Source organism: Salmo salar, chromosome ssa12 (assembly GCF_905237065.1).
Source record: "Salmo salar chromosome ssa12, Ssal_v3.1, whole genome shotgun sequence".
Classification (NCBI taxonomy): Eukaryota; Metazoa; Chordata; class Actinopteri; order Salmoniformes; family Salmonidae; genus Salmo; species Salmo salar.
The window spans coordinates 71050154-71065693 of record NC_059453.1 but is presented as its reverse complement, the minus strand read 5'-3'; the positions used below and the strand labels follow the sequence as shown (position 1 = coordinate 71065693).

Sequence of the window (15540 nt, the reverse complement as noted above, 5' to 3'; positions counted from 1 at the left end):
TGTATTACAGCTGAATTTAAAATGGATTAAATGGAGTTTGTCACTGGCCTACACACAATACCACATAATGCCAAAGTGGTATTATGTTTTTTTCTAAATGTTTACAAATTAATACAAATGATAAGCTGAAATGTCTTGAGTCAATACGTATTCAATCCCATTATGGCAAGTCTAAATAAGTTCTCAAGTAAACATTTGCTTAACAAGTCAAATAATAAGTTGCATGGACTCACATTATTTTTTAAATGCCTACCTAATTTCTGTAGCCCACACATATGCCCACCTGTGAGGTCCCTCAGCAGTGAATTTCAAAGACAGATTCAACCACAAAGACCAGAGAGGTTTTCCAATGCCTTACAAAGAAGGGCACCTATTGGTATATGGGTAAAAATAAAAAAGCAGACATTGAATATCCATTTGAGCATGGTGAAGTTATTAATTACACTTTGGATGGTGAATTGGGCTCACGAGTGGCTCAGCGGTCTAAGGCACTGTATCTCAGTGCTTGAGGTGTCACTACAGACACCCTGGTTCGATTCCAGGCTGTATCACAACCGGCCATGATTGGGAGTCCCATTAGGGCGGTGCACAATTGGCTAAGCGTCGTCTGGGTTTGGCGGGTATAGGCCGTCATTGTAAATACAAATTTATTCTTAACTGACTTGCCTAGTTAAATAAAAGGTTACACATCAAGGTCATTAGAAAGATAAAGGCTTCCTTCTTAACTCAGTTGCCAGAGAGGAAGGAAACCGCTCAGGGATTTCACCATGAGGCCAATGGTGAAGTTAAAACAGTTAGAATGTAATTACTGTGATAGGAGAAAACTGAGGATGGATCAACAACATTATAGTTACTCTACAATACTAACCTAATTGACAGAGTGAAAAGAAGCAAGCCTGTACAGAATAAAAATTATTCCAAAACATGCATCCTGTTTGCAACAAGGCACTAAAGTAATACTGCAAAACAATGTGGCAAAACATTTAACTTTTTGTCCTGAATACAAAGTGTTAAGTTTGGGGCAAATCCAATATAACACATTCCCGAGTAACACTCTCCATATTTTCATGCATAGTGGTGGCTGCATCATGTTATGGGTATGCTTGTAATCGTTAAGATCCGTGGAGTTTTTCAGAATTGAAAAAAATGTACTGAATTGAGCTAAGCACAGGCAAAATTCTAGAGGAAAACCTGGTTCAGTCTGCTTTCCACCGGACACTGGAAGATGATTTCACCTTTCAGCAGGACAATAACCTAAAACACAAGGCCAAATCTACACTGGAGTTGCACACCAAGAAGACATGAATAATCCTGAGTGGCCGAGTTCCAGTTTTGACTTAAATCTACTTGAAAATCTATGGCAAGACCTAAAAATGGTTGTCTAGCAATGATCAACAAACAATTTGACAGAGCTTGAAGAATTTTGAAAAGAATAATGGGCAAACAATCCAGGTGTGGAAAGCTCAGAGACTTACCCAGAAAGACACATCTGTAATCGCTGCAAAAGGTGCTTCTACAAAGTGTTGACTCAGTGGTGTGAATACTTATGTAAATTAGATATTTCTGTATTTAATTTTCAATAAATTAGCAAGTATTTATAAAATCAAGTTTTCACTTTGTCATTGTGGGGTATTGTGTGTAGATGGGTTAGAAAAATATAAATAAATAATATATATATATATATATATATATATATATATATATAATCCACTTTGAATTCAGGCCTTAAAAACAAAATGTGGAATAAATCATGGGGTATGAATACTTTCTTTCGGCACTGTTTGGGATTATTGCAGTCAATTAGCAGTGTACAAATTATTTACAACTATATTCGGGTCCCCTGACCATCCACTCAAGGAAAAATCTGCCCATGGCTGAATGTAATTGGGGACCCCAGTTCTAAACCATTGTTTTCCTGTTACACGTGTTTTCATAGTCACAGCCCAGCACCTCTGCGGCCACTGCTGACTTTGGACAAGAGCCTCAAAACAGTTGGGACACAGCTGCACAATTTAGATAACGGGGCAGTAGCACCTGGGTGAGATGGGACGTTTATTGACATTCATTTATAGATATCGAATGCCTTTTATTCAGCTGTCACAGCATGTGATCGATCGGTGCAACTTCTGACCTCATAAAGAAACAATAAAAAACATTCTATGGTAAGAGCATAAAACGGTGCACCCTCAAAACAGCACCAACAAAATTGTGCATGTGCCTAAATCTAATAACAAAAATCAAGTAGGCTATATATGCTGATTGCAGTCAAAGTAAAATGGAGTTCGGGTGGCCTAACATCGGAGGTTTTCATATTTTTTTCACACGAACGCACTGATGCCTGCGGCTGTCCTTTTCTCGGACCGGGTCATTTCAGTAGGCTACCACAGATGGCGGCTTTTCATTCGGCCATATCATATTTAAAGATGACACAGTGGCGACACCTGCAAACCTGTGCCGGAGGAAAACGGGGAGTACTAAAATAAAAAATTGGACCGCTTACTGCACCCCACCCTCCTCTTTTCTCCTAGAACGTAGGGCAAGCCCTTTCCCCCACATTCAACTAGGCGTATAGCAGCGCAAAATATATTCAGGGAAGAAACTCCCCCTCCCCTTACTTCATTCCCTCACCTGGTATCTCGTCTTCAAAATCCATGTCGTCTTGTCCCTCGTCTTCATTGCTTAACGACCCAGGCATCTTTATCGCATACAAAAAAAAAACCTCTCTGAAAGTTAACCCTGAAAATGCCTCTGTTCACCTCTTCGTGCCTCCCGGAAAATAATTGTATGATACTTGTGTAAATACAATTTATTTTCAAGAAAGATGGCTTCCTTCTTTTTGTAGGAAAAAATCTGTTTCCTTTCCCACTCTTCACTATCTAAGTCCTCCAGTCTGAAAATAAGAAAGACAAAAATGGAACACATGCCCAAATTGTGACGTCTGGTCTGTTGCCATGACAATCCATCCCATAATTTTCACCACAACTAGTTAGGCATGCTCCCCTAGTTACCACTTTTACTAGTCGTGAGCAGTGCTGCAAGTAGCAATGCCACTGTGTGCACCACCAGCCTGTCGCTTTGCCCATTTTCCCAAGCAAGTCCAAAGAAATTGAGGTTACACCAGGGTATCCGGGGTGGGGGGATTCAATCCCCTCGCGAGTCCCCACTTTGCATGTCGTTTCAAATGGATTCAATGCAACGTAATCATGTATCCTGTAAAACAATCGATCTAAGTCAAACTGGGTTTGAATAACCGCCAAAATTACGTCGTTTAACGATAATGATATCGATTTTAGGTAGCGGTAATTTTGCCTATATTGTATCTTGATTGATGTAGGCTACGCGTGCCGAAGTGCGAATATTACAAAGTAAACAATCAGCTGGCCTACATTAGAGAGAGGGCATTCGTTCGTGACATTACTGTAGCCTACAGTAGATTTGGTTGAATTGCAATTTCAAGTATTGTAGTCCATTTTCTTTCGGTTTTAGAAAGTATTTAGCAAAGGCATGCATTCAACAAACTTCCCTTCACTGACAAGAAATCCAGTTTATTGGCAAGCGCGCAGCCAGTGCAGTCGCTTGCTTGAATAGTTGTCAAGGTTACCACCGCGGGAACAAGACGCTCGTGTGATCAGACCACAGAGTTTCTAAACCCATAGGTCCAACCTCGCGATACTTCCGGGAAAGCTTGTGAAGCAGTCGGCAGAACAGACCGGGGTTTGAGAAGTCAATGAGAGAAGTGACACATTCTTCCTTAGTTCATTTTCTTGAAATCTAAAAGTCACATTGATTCAAGACAATGTCTTAAGTACCTGAACATGTTATTACTCCAACCTCGTGAAAGTAGGCATCTCTCTCATTCATTTATATGCAGATAGTCTTATACTCAGCTGGCCCCTCCCAGGATTTTGTTTTAAACTCTCTACAACAAAGCTTCCTTAGTCTAACAAGCTTTCTCTGCCCTTAACCTTGTTCTGAACACCTCAAAAACAAAGGTCATGCGGTTTGGTAAGAAGAATGCCCCCCTCCCCCCAGTGTGATTACTACCTCTGAGGGTTTAAAGCTTGAGGTAGTCACCTCATACAAGTACTTGGGAGTATGGCTAGACAGGACACTGTCCTTCTCTCAGCACATATCAAAGCTGCAGGTTAAGGTTAAATCTAGACTTGGTTTCCTCTATTGTAATCGCTCCTCTTTCACCCCAGCTGCCAAACTAACCCTGATTCAGATGACCATCCTACCCTTAATAGATTATGGATACGTAATTTATAGATAGGCAGGTAAGGGTGCAGCTAGATGTTCTTTACCATTCGGCCATCAGATTTGCCACCAATGCTCCTTATAGGACACATCACTGCACTCTATACTCCTCTGTAAAGTGGTCTTCTCTGTATACACGTCACAAGACCCACTGGTTGATGATTATTTATAAAACCCTCTTAGGCCTCCTTCCTGAGATACCTACTGCAGCCCTCATCCTCCACCCTTTCTGCCAGTCACATTCTGGTCCCAAAGCGCACACATACCTGGGTCGCCCCTCTTTTCAGTTTGCTGCAGCTAGCGACTGGAACGAGCTGCAAAAAAAAAAAAAAAAAACTGCCCAGTTGGATTTATCTCCATCTCTTCATTCAAAGACTCAATCATTGACACTCTTACTGACAGTTGTGGCTGCTTCACGTGATGTATTGTCTCTACCTTCTTGCCCTTTGTGCTGTTGTCTTTGCCCAATAATGTTTGTATCATGTTTTGTGCTGTCACACTATGTTGTCTTACGTCTCTTTTTTATGTAGTGTTTTGGTGTCTCTCGCCGTGATGTGTTTTGTCCTATATTTTTATTTAATTCCCCGTCCCCACAGGGAGCCTTTTGCTAGGCCGTCATTGTAAATAAGAATTGGTTCTTAACTTACTTACCTGGTTAAATAAAATAGACTGATACGTTTTCATTTTCTTCGGAGTGACGGACGGCCTGCATATGCGCAGTTCATTGAGAAACGACCATTAGACCCAATGACGTGTTTCTACGCATGTGCTTAGCCAGCCAACATCACCATGACATCGTCTGCAAGCTTGATCAGCGATTTCTTTTGGAGTTTCTACATAACTTCATTTAAACCATCTTTGCCCATACACTCTATGGATGGACCACATAAAATGAAGGAAACGTCATTTTTAAGAGTCCGCCATTTATCTAAAAGCATATTCAAGAAGTAATTTCAGCCAACACACAATATTTGAAGCATTAATTGATAAATGGAATCATTATCATTTTTATGTACAAACTTATCACACAACTAAATCTGAATGCAATCAACTGTCAGTTTCAAGGTTGAGTGTTGTCAAAGTAGAAAGCCCTTGGTAACAAATTCATTTTCATTCCTTGCAATATATCCCCAGATAACTCCATGTAAGCACAGAGCACAAATATCTTTGCATTATAAAGAATATGGGTTTTCAAGTCTAACCAGCTCATTGCAAGAGTAGGTACACTTTTTTTCAAACATGCAGGTTTAGTCCCAAATCAGCAAATAAAACCATGTGAGAAGCTTTTGTTCTTTAGAAATTTTATTGACAAAAGACAGTGGCATGGATTTAATCTTCGTCCTCCTCCTCCTCCTCATCCTGGTTGATCTGGAAGTAGCGCAGTTCGTAACTCTCCTTGGTGTTGGCCACCACACGCAGCCAGTCCCTCAGGTTGTTCTTCTTCAGGTACTTCTTGGTCAGATATTTCAAATACCTGTCAGAAAGGAGAGGAAAGACCAGCAGTGTCAGCAATGTAAAACCCATTGAAAATTACACTGTGACAAAGATGTACTGTAAATTTGTTAGATTTATATTTTGAGAACTTATCAGGCGAGGCCTGGGGTTTATTCAGGAGGGTGCAACATTACAGAAAGTTCAATTAGAACAGACAAAATGACATGCAGAACATTGAATCAACTCCATGTTTAACTTTTCTATCTGCAATTTTCTAAACAATTTGTACCCCCATAACAAATCAGGGCTCCCTCCTCACAATTGAAACATCAAATGTGAGACCCCCCCCCTGCAATTATCAAAGATGGACGTCGGGCACCCCCAGAACACTTGTGTGCTAGCCAATATTCAATGTATAATTTGAACCCTGACCCCCATTAAATTAGGCCCATATGTACCAAGTCACCTTGCATTAATGCTAGCCACAAATGACATTCAGGTCTCACAACTGTAAATAACCTGGGCCCGAGCTGACAAACAAACAATCTGTTAGGTTCAGTACTTTGGACTATCCATATCAGAGACACTGTACATACAAATATCTATATAAAGCAGGGATGGGAAACTGGCTGCCCCCTTTTGTAGGCCCGTGGATCAATTTCCAAAACAAAAAAAAGATAATAATAATAATATATATATATATATATATATACACACACACACACACACACACAAACAACCGTTCAAAAGTTTGGGGTCAGCCTTTTATCAGCAACAAATACATTTGATGGGGAAATTAACATATTATTTATGTACACTACCGTTCAAAAGTTTGGGGTCACTAAGAAATGTCCTTGTTTTTGAAAGAAAAGCACATTTTTTGTCCATTAAAATAACATCAAATTGATCAGAAATACAGTGTAAACATTGTTAATGTCGTAAATGACTATTGTAGCTGGAAACGGCTGTTTTTTAATGGAATATCTACATAGGCGTACAGAAGCCCATTATCAGCAACCATGACTCCTGTGTTCCAATGGCCACGCTGTGTTAGCTAATCCAAGTTTATAATTTTAAAAGGCTAATAGATCATTAGAAATCCCTTTTGCAATTATGTTGGCACAGCTGAAAACTGTGGTTCTGATCAAAGAAGCAAAAAAACGGGCTTTCTTTAGACTAGTTGAGTATCTGGAGCATCAGCATTTGTGGGTTCGATTACAGGCTCAAAATGGCTAGAAACAAAGAACTTTCTTCTGAAACTCGTCAGTCTATTCTTGTTCTGAGAAATGAAGGCTATTCCATGCGAGAAATTGCCAGAAACTGAAGATCTCGTACAACGCTGTGTACTACTCCCTTCACAGAACAGCGCAAACTGGTTCTAACCAGAATGGAAAGAGTTGGAGGCCCACGTGCACAACTGAGCAAGAGGACAAGTACATTAGAATGTCTAGTTTGAGAAACAGACACCTCACAAGTCCTCAACTGGCAGCTTCATTAAATAGTACCCGCAAAAAAACAGTGAAGCGGCAACTCCGGGATGCTGGCCTTCTAGGCCGAGTTCCTCTGTCCAGTGTGTGTCTACTTTTGCCCATCTTAATCTTTTATTTTTATTGGCCAGTCTGAGCTACAGCTTTTTCTTTGCAACTCTACCTAGAAGGTCAGCATCCCAGAGTCACTTCACTGTTCACGTGGAGACTGGTGTTTTGCCGGTACTATTTAATGACACTGCCAGTTGAGGAGTACATTTAAAAAAGGATCTCTGCAAAAAAGCAAGGATAAAAATGACTCAAATAACAACTAGGCCTAAAATATAGGACCTGAAAGATAAGTCAGCCCACATGAGAGGGGGACATTTGATTCAAAATATTTAATTTCCAAAAGCAAGTGCCATGATCCCACAGGGAATATGGGAATTCTTAGGGTTTTTTATGTTCCATAGTTGAGAGTATTAGCAGTATATTCAGAGACCAAAAGCACTTGGGAAGTGGACTGCGGTGAGAGCATGCAGAGGCTTGCCTCGTATGGGATCTGTATCAGATTATTACCGAGGTGTGGTGGTCTTATCGGCACTTTTAGAGTCGCCGATGCATCACCTAGATGGGTGCCTCACTTCAGTAGCGGACAATTGACCCTACCAAAGGAGGAGGAGCTGTGAACGTCGGCGACGACCAGGTGCCCAAGAGCTACGGGGCCAGTCAGGTGCTCCCTCCGCTCAAGATACAGTTGAAGTCGGAAGTTTACATACACCTTAGACAAATACATTTAAACTCATTTTCACAATTCCTGACATGTAATCCTAGTAAAAAATCCCTGTCTTACGTCAGTTAGGATCACCACTTTATTTTAAGAATGTGAAATGTCAGAATTGTAGAGAGAATGATTTATTTCAGCTTTTATTTCGTTCATCATATTCCCAGTGGGTCAGAAGTTTACATACACTCAATTAGTATTTGGTAGCATTGCCTTTAAATTGTTTAACTTGGGTCAAATGTGTCGGGTAGCCTTCCACAAGCTTCCCACAATAAGTTGGGTGAATTTTGGCCCATTCCTCCTGACAGAGCTGGTGTAACTGAGTCAGGTTTGTAGGCCTCCTTGCTCGCACACGCTCTTTCAGTTCTGCCCACAAATTTTCTATAGGATTGAGGTCAGGGCTTTGTGATGGCCACTCCAATACCTTGACTTTGTTGTCCTTAAACCATTTTGCCACAACTTTGGAAGTATGCTTGGGGTCATTGTCCATTTGGAAGACCCATTTGCAACCAAGCTTTAACTTCCTGACTGATGTCTTGAGATGTTGCTTCAATATATCCACAATTTTCCTACCTCATGATGCCATCTATTTTGTTAAGTGCACCAGTCCCTCCTGCAGCAAAGCACCCCCACAACATGCTGCTGCCACCCCCATGCTTCACGGTTGGGATGGTGATCTTCGGCTTGCAAGCCTCCCCCCTTTTCCTCCAAACATAACAATGGTCATTATGGTCAAACAGTTCAATTTTTGTTTCATCAGTCCAGAGGACATTTCTCCAAAAAGTACAATCTTTGTCCCCATGTGCAGTTGCAAACTGTAGTCTGGCTTTTTTTATGGCGGTTTTGGAGCAGTGGCTTCTTCCTTGCTGAGCGGCCTTTCAGGTTATGTCGATATAGAACTCGTTTTACTGTGGATATAGATACCTTTGTACCCGTTTCCTCCAGCATCTTCACAAGGTCCATTGCTGTTCTGGGATTGATTTGCACTTTTCGCACCAAAGTATGTTCATCTCTAGGAGACATAATGCATCTCCTTCCTGAGCGGTATGACGGCTGCTTGGTCCCATGGTGTTTATACTTGCATACTATAGTTTGTACAGATCAACATGGTACCTTCAGGCATTTGGAAAGTGCTTCCAAGGATGAACCAGACTCTGAGGTCTACAATTTTTTTTTCTGAGGTCTTGGCTGATATCTTTTGATTTTCCCATGATGTTAAGCAAAGAGGCACTGAGTTTGAAGGTAGGCCTTGAAATACATCCACAGGTACACCTATTGACTCAAATAATGTCAATTGGCTTTAGAAGCTTCTGATAGGTTATGTCATAATTTTCTGGAATTTTCCAAGCTGTTTAAAGGCACAGTCAACTTAGTGTATGTAAACTTCTGACCCACTAATTGTGATACAGTGAATTATAAGTGAAATAATCTGTCTGTAAACAATTGTTGGAAGATTTACTTTGTGCATGACACAAGCAATGTCCTAACCGACTTGCACAAACTATAGTTTGTTAACAAGACATTTGTGGAGTGGTTGAAAAACAAGTTTTAATGACTCCAACCTAAGTGTATGTAAACTTCTGACTTCAACTGTACCTTTCCAAACTGCCTGTCATCGGAGGATATGGAAGACAATCACCCAAGAACTGCCAGATCCCCAATTTTGTTTTTAAAGCAACGTTGAGATTGTTCTTGTTATGAAAAGCACAATATAAAATAAATCCATTATTATAAATTATAAATGTCCAATTAATTACCAGGTGGGGGGTGTTGCTAGTGTTCTATAATTTCATGCCATATAAGGCTAAATATAGCTTCAGAAGGTGCTTAATAATCAATGAATGTCTGAGGATACATGGTGACATGGAAACATTTTTTTTTTTATAGAACTGACAAAAATAATGTTCACTGCTGGAGTCATTGATCAGATCACAGCATCTCCACTTGTGGAAATAAAACTGACTGAAGTCCAAAAATAACATGCGTTCTATCCATGTCTCTTAACCTTTTCTATTCATGTACATCTCAGTCCGCCTAATGATAGTATTTTATGAGTCTCAGACCTTATTTCAAACGCTAATCACTTTAAGAGCACTTCAAAAAATATATTATACATGGATTTGCTCCAGACTGTCCATCAGGCAAAAAATAAAACCAATAAAGGCCTAACATCGATTACAAAACAATGCCATGACCCCATAACAGGAAGCAACATAGAAAACATCACATAAAGCAAAAGAAGGCTCCAACTTCCTAATTGAACAGGTGAGAATGCAATAACCCTTACATGCATAACTGTGGAGACAAACCAAGTCCCTCCATCAGACAACACAACATAAAATGGAAAGTGATGTTGCTCGGCACATCACATTGCAAGCAGGGCAATTCAAAAGATAAATCAAGATTTGATTCAAACATACCTTTTGGAGAATGGGCACTTCAGAATTCACAGAGATTTTGCTCTTGCTCCTCTCAATGGACACCACACCACCACCCAGGTTCCCAGCTTTACCGTTGACCTTGATGCGCTCCTGCAGGAATTGCTCCTAACCAACAAGACAAAGGTGTATTTTAGGACAGTCTTTCTCCCAAATATGGATACTAGCTGTAATGACTGCTACATACTGCTGCAAATATTCTGTCAATATAATTTACATGTTAAACATTTAGTAGACACTCTAATTCAGAGGAATTTACAGTTAACTCATTTAACTTTAGTTAGGTTCGACAACCACATATCACAGTCATACTAACTCAAAGTTCTTCAAAGCAGCTAACAGCGAAATCAGTGCTAGTAAGAGAAGACAAGTACAAGTGTCATTGCAACTATCAGGATACGCCGGGCACCCCCAAAACACTTCGGGGCTAGCCAAGAGTCAATGTATAATTTGAACCCTGACCCCCATTAAATAAAGCCCAGATGTACCGAATCACCTTGCATTAATGCTAGCCACAAATAGCATTCACGTTTCACAACTGTAAATAACCTGGGCCCAAGCTGACCAACAAACAATCTGTTAGTTTAAAGTACCGATACGTCATAACATAAAACAAATATTTTATTAAAGTAAAATAAAGTGAATAAATGATGGTTAGTAAGTGATAACCAGTAATGGGCAGTCACCACCATCATCTGACTTTTATTCAGTGTTATTAGAGCAGTCAACCCACATAAAAATAATTGAAACCAAAAAAACGTGATTATTTGTTTATAATCCAACCGAAACCAACCTTAAACCCCTAATCGCTCAGCACTAATCTGAATCCTAATTGTCTGTGGTGTAACACACCAACTGCAAAATATCATACCCCACTACCCATTACAGTTGTTGCGTTACTACATTGAAGACAGGCCAGTATCAGCATAACGTGGATAAACCAGGAGTATCTGGATTATGAATCATTCATGCCATGCAATGTGTACATTGAAATAGGTGATAGGGCCCTGCTCTAGTAATAAAGTAAGACATATTTAATAGGATATTGTAGTGCTAAAAAATGTAAAAGCAATACAATCGATAGTTAAATTTCGCCGATATTATTATGGTGTTAGGTTGACGCAACAATGGATTCTACCCCCAGAAATATATTTTGGGGGTAGAATCCAAATGTAAAGCAGGTGCCATGCTAAGAACATTCAGATCTGTGGGACACTTTCCAAATCTGTTTTCATATTTGCTCTTTGCGATGAGTATTCCTAAACATATCACTGTAAGACCGATGCAACATTGTATTTCCAAGAAGTGTGGGAAAGTCCTGAGGGTGTTTCAGTCATCGGACATCTTTTAACAGAAATATAAAGTAATAAGGTTTTCATCACTACTGTCATTCAAATGTTAGAGACAAAACAATCAGAAGGTTGCAAAGTAGAGCTTAGTAACCAAGTTTTGATATATGGGTTGTCGGGGATTGGTCCAAATTCATGTTTCACAACCCCCACGATTAATGCTAGTGCCCCACGCCGTTCGCTGAGGCTACAAGCCGCGCGGGATGCAGTGCTGTGCGGAATTAGCTGTATTGTGCAAGTGACACATTTTGTGATCGATGTTTTATTCTTTCAAGTAAAAACTACTAGAATTCAGTGGCTAAAGCATTACAAATCAATAAAAACATAGCTAAATACCAGTGAATTGCAAATGTGTCCCATCCATCTTTCTATGCAGCTGGCTAGCAGGCCTCTGTGCCTAGGCTAATTACTTAATGCAGTTTATCCTCCCATCACCAGAGTAACTCATCAACAACAAAAATAACATTACAATTAGGGCTGTGCCAGTGTTGAAATTTGAGGTCATAGTAATTGGCCAGGCCAATGAACACTGTCACCGACATAACCGTTCGGGGGTGGTTCTTCAAAGAGAAGACGCCGTAATGAGACAAATAATGTAGTCTAAGCTACTGAAAATAGGCCTTTCACAAGATTACATCATGACAGGAGTGTTTGATTCTTATTAAAGAGATGGAGTTCAGACAGGCTACTTTAGGAAACTTTCTGAATGGACATATAGGCCAATAGAGAGCATCAGCGAACTCACACACCTGTAAAATCAGTGTTGATTAGTCTATAAATTAAAAAACATTCCATATTGTCCACTTAACAATACATTAGCGCATTATAGGCCTCAGAGCCAGAACAACCTTGACTGCTGTTGAATAAGTAATGCTCATGAAACATGGGACCAACACATGGGTAGGTAGCATTAGCTAGTGGTAGTCGGCTGTGCCTGTGCCAAAACACTGGTATTTTTCATCTCAAGGCTTGTTCTTCTTCATTTTAAAATAGGGAGCCAACATGTTTATAGAACTTATTTCCATGACTGATCAAAACTCATTTTCTCTCATCTCTTTGCAACAGATATACAGTGAGAAATATGTTTGGTACATCACTCGCAATAATAGTATCGAATCGCAAGACATATAGAATAGTGAGAAAAGCAATAATATGGTATCGGCATTTAAGTATTGCAATATCATATTGTGAACTTCGTGGCAATTCCCAGCCATAGGATATTGCATGTTATTATTCTCTAACATCGGCTACTTACAAAGTTGGCAGCATCCATGATGCCATCCTCCACTGGGTGAGTGCAGTCCAGGGTGAACTTCAGGACCTGCTTCTTCTTCTTGCCACCTGTTTTGGTCTTTTTGATGACCTGCTTCTTCTGTCAAGACATTGCAGAGGGGCTAACATTATTCCAAATGACTTGATAAATACTGAGACTACACCAGGGGTGTATTCATTTCGTCATGCAAAGGAAATCGTTTACCATTTAAGAACCAAACGGAACAGGGAGGGACCTACCCGAATTTGTCCAATAGAAACTTGTTTTTGTTGCAAAACGATTTCCGTTTGGAGTAAATGTTTTCTGGTGCAAAACATTTTGTAACAGAGTTGGCATTATGAATACACCACTGACGGTTTCGTTTAAGTATCTAATGTGCAAGCACAGTGGGGTTTTTTTTACACTTATTTGATCTTTATTTAACTAGGCAAGTCAGTTAAGAACAAATTCTTATTTACAGAAGCAATTTCTACCAATCTGCATACTGTACTGTCTTTGGTGCTTGGTTTTTAAAAACAGGAAGAGGCAAAGCGAGAGGGATAACTGGGCTCAAAATCTTTCTCCAGCAGGTGTCGGTTTTTTCCCCCTCACCAAGCTAGGAGTTTTTGTATGGAAGTCAATGAGACGGTGTTGAATTTGGTCAACAACTAGTTAAAAAAATTCTTACATTTTGTAATTTAGCAGACGCTCTTATCCTGAGCTACTTAACAGTAGTGAGTGGATTTTTTGTTGTTGTGCTGGTGCCCCGTGGAAATCGAAACCACCCCTGGTGTTGCAAGCGCCATGCTCTCCCAATTTAGCCACATGGTCTTATTTGATATAATAGAAGTTTCGTAATGCATAGGTTGTTATGAGTGTACTGATATAATTATTCAGTATAGTGTACTGATATAATAATTCCCAAAGGCTTAAGTATATCGTTAGAACCGTTGAGCTCAATGGTTCTAGCGATGTACTTAAAGGCGTCCACGCATTATTCCCATCAGTTTGTGCATATATGACATTTTGTAACGTTTCTGTTCATTTTGGTGTTCCCGCAAGTTCTACTCCCAAGCGGCGCATCGGTCTAAGGCACTCGATCTCAGTGCTAGAGGTGTCATTACAGACCCTGGTTCGATCCCGGGCTGTATCACAAAAGGACATAATCGGGAGTCCCATAGAGCGGCACACAATTGGCTCAGCATCGTCCGGTTTGGCCGCCATTGTAAATAAGAACTCATTCTTAACTGACTTGTCTAGTTAAATAAAAGGTTTTTCAAGTGGTCGTGCACAGCCCAAATTTGGCCAGTCAAGTACCCAAGCTAGCTGGATAAAGTTGGCTAGTTACTTCCAGTCACAAATGAGAGAACACCTCACTGACCATTTTACCCACCCTAGAAGAGCTAGTTTGGCTGTTGATGTTATCTACAGCGTTGGTGACCAACTGTACTGCTGGCAACAATTTAATGACGTTTTAATTCTACATTTACTGACACCAGTCATATTCGACGGGTGTTGCACGTTCGTAAATTAATCTGTTATTTTGCACTCTGGCACTCAAACGAGTGCGCTCTGAATCGGAGTAGATCGCCAGAGTAACTATACGAACGCACCCTTCGATTAATTCAGACTATTTTGAGGAAGTGTATTACTGACTACGGCGCACAATATGGACAAGGTACTATTGCCGGTTCTTTCTCGTTTTTCAAGCGAAGGTCTTAGATCTTAAATTTAGTATGCGAGCACACTCGTCTGGTTCGCTTAACCAAATTCGAACCGACACATGCTGACTGACGCTTTTGGGAAACAGGGCCCAACGTTATTTTATTTTTATTTTAAAAGTGCCATTAATCGGATTTCCTTTAGCACGACAACTTCTATCTAGTGCATTGCCAGCTGGTTTGCCGATGGTTCACGTTTAAGTTACAGTTGCCGACTAGCTAGGTAACGCATTAACTAAATTGCTACAACGTGGTTCATTGGGTGCAGGCCCAACTGGTAAACAAAGCAATTTATTGGTACTCCTTTACTTATTTGGCCTCACGGAAACACAGTCCAATATGGATTTATTACGTGCACATCAAGTACAATAAAAAAAACAAGTCTTATAGTTAGCTATACAACATATTTCACCCGTGAGTACTCACAATCGGAGCCATGTTGGCCAACGATTCTTGTCCAGAAAGGAAGAGGCGGGGTTTATAACAACCCTATATCCGGTCTAGATAAATAGATGAAATCCATGAATCGGGGATAGATTCAGCCTGGAGATATTCTTTGCCCCCAGTTAGAGTAAGATGTTTCTGACTTAGTTTTCTTATCATCATTTTATTTATTTTTACTTATTTTTCTGCTAAAAGTATTATTTGTGAAAAACAGTTGTATCATCTTTCTACACTTCAGCTACGGATCAGCTGAAATCATCTAGGAACCCAATTTTGAGAGTAGGACTACTCCACAATTATTAGAGTCAACAGGCATATGTGGGCTACAGCAGATGTGGGCTACAGCAGAGCCATATGCTTAGAGTTCTAAATACATTGCTCCAGGCTACAGGTAT

General features: G+C 40.2%; 2 protein-coding genes across 7 annotated transcripts in view; both read right to left on the bottom strand.

Annotated features, from left to right (window-relative positions):
- Positions 1–3545, bottom strand: part of LOC106565902 (chromodomain-helicase-DNA-binding protein 5) — a 48678-nt gene extending 45133 nt beyond the window's left edge. For 5 of the 6 annotated variants that reach the window (XM_014133571.2, XM_014133574.2, XM_014133572.2 and 2 more), the window contains exon 1: positions 2629–3544. In XM_014133571.2, the coding sequence (XP_013989046.1) occupies positions 2629–2695 (67 nt within the window). In that variant the 5' untranslated portion in view covers positions 2696–3544. Of the gene's footprint in view, positions 1–2628 lie in introns of all 6 variants that reach the window. The other variant, XM_014133573.2, reaches the window with a different exon arrangement.
- Positions 3546–5541: 1996 nt separating this feature from the next.
- LOC106565904 (60S ribosomal protein L22) lies at positions 5542–15216 on the bottom strand. Its single transcript, XM_014133578.2, is given in 5 exon segments — positions 5542–5731; positions 10362–10375; positions 10377–10487; positions 12984–13100; positions 15128–15216. Coding segments are annotated over 5 exon segments (399 nt in total). The 5' UTR covers positions 15140–15216; the 3' UTR covers positions 5542–5586.
- Between the last annotated feature and the right edge of the window lie 324 nt (positions 15217–15540).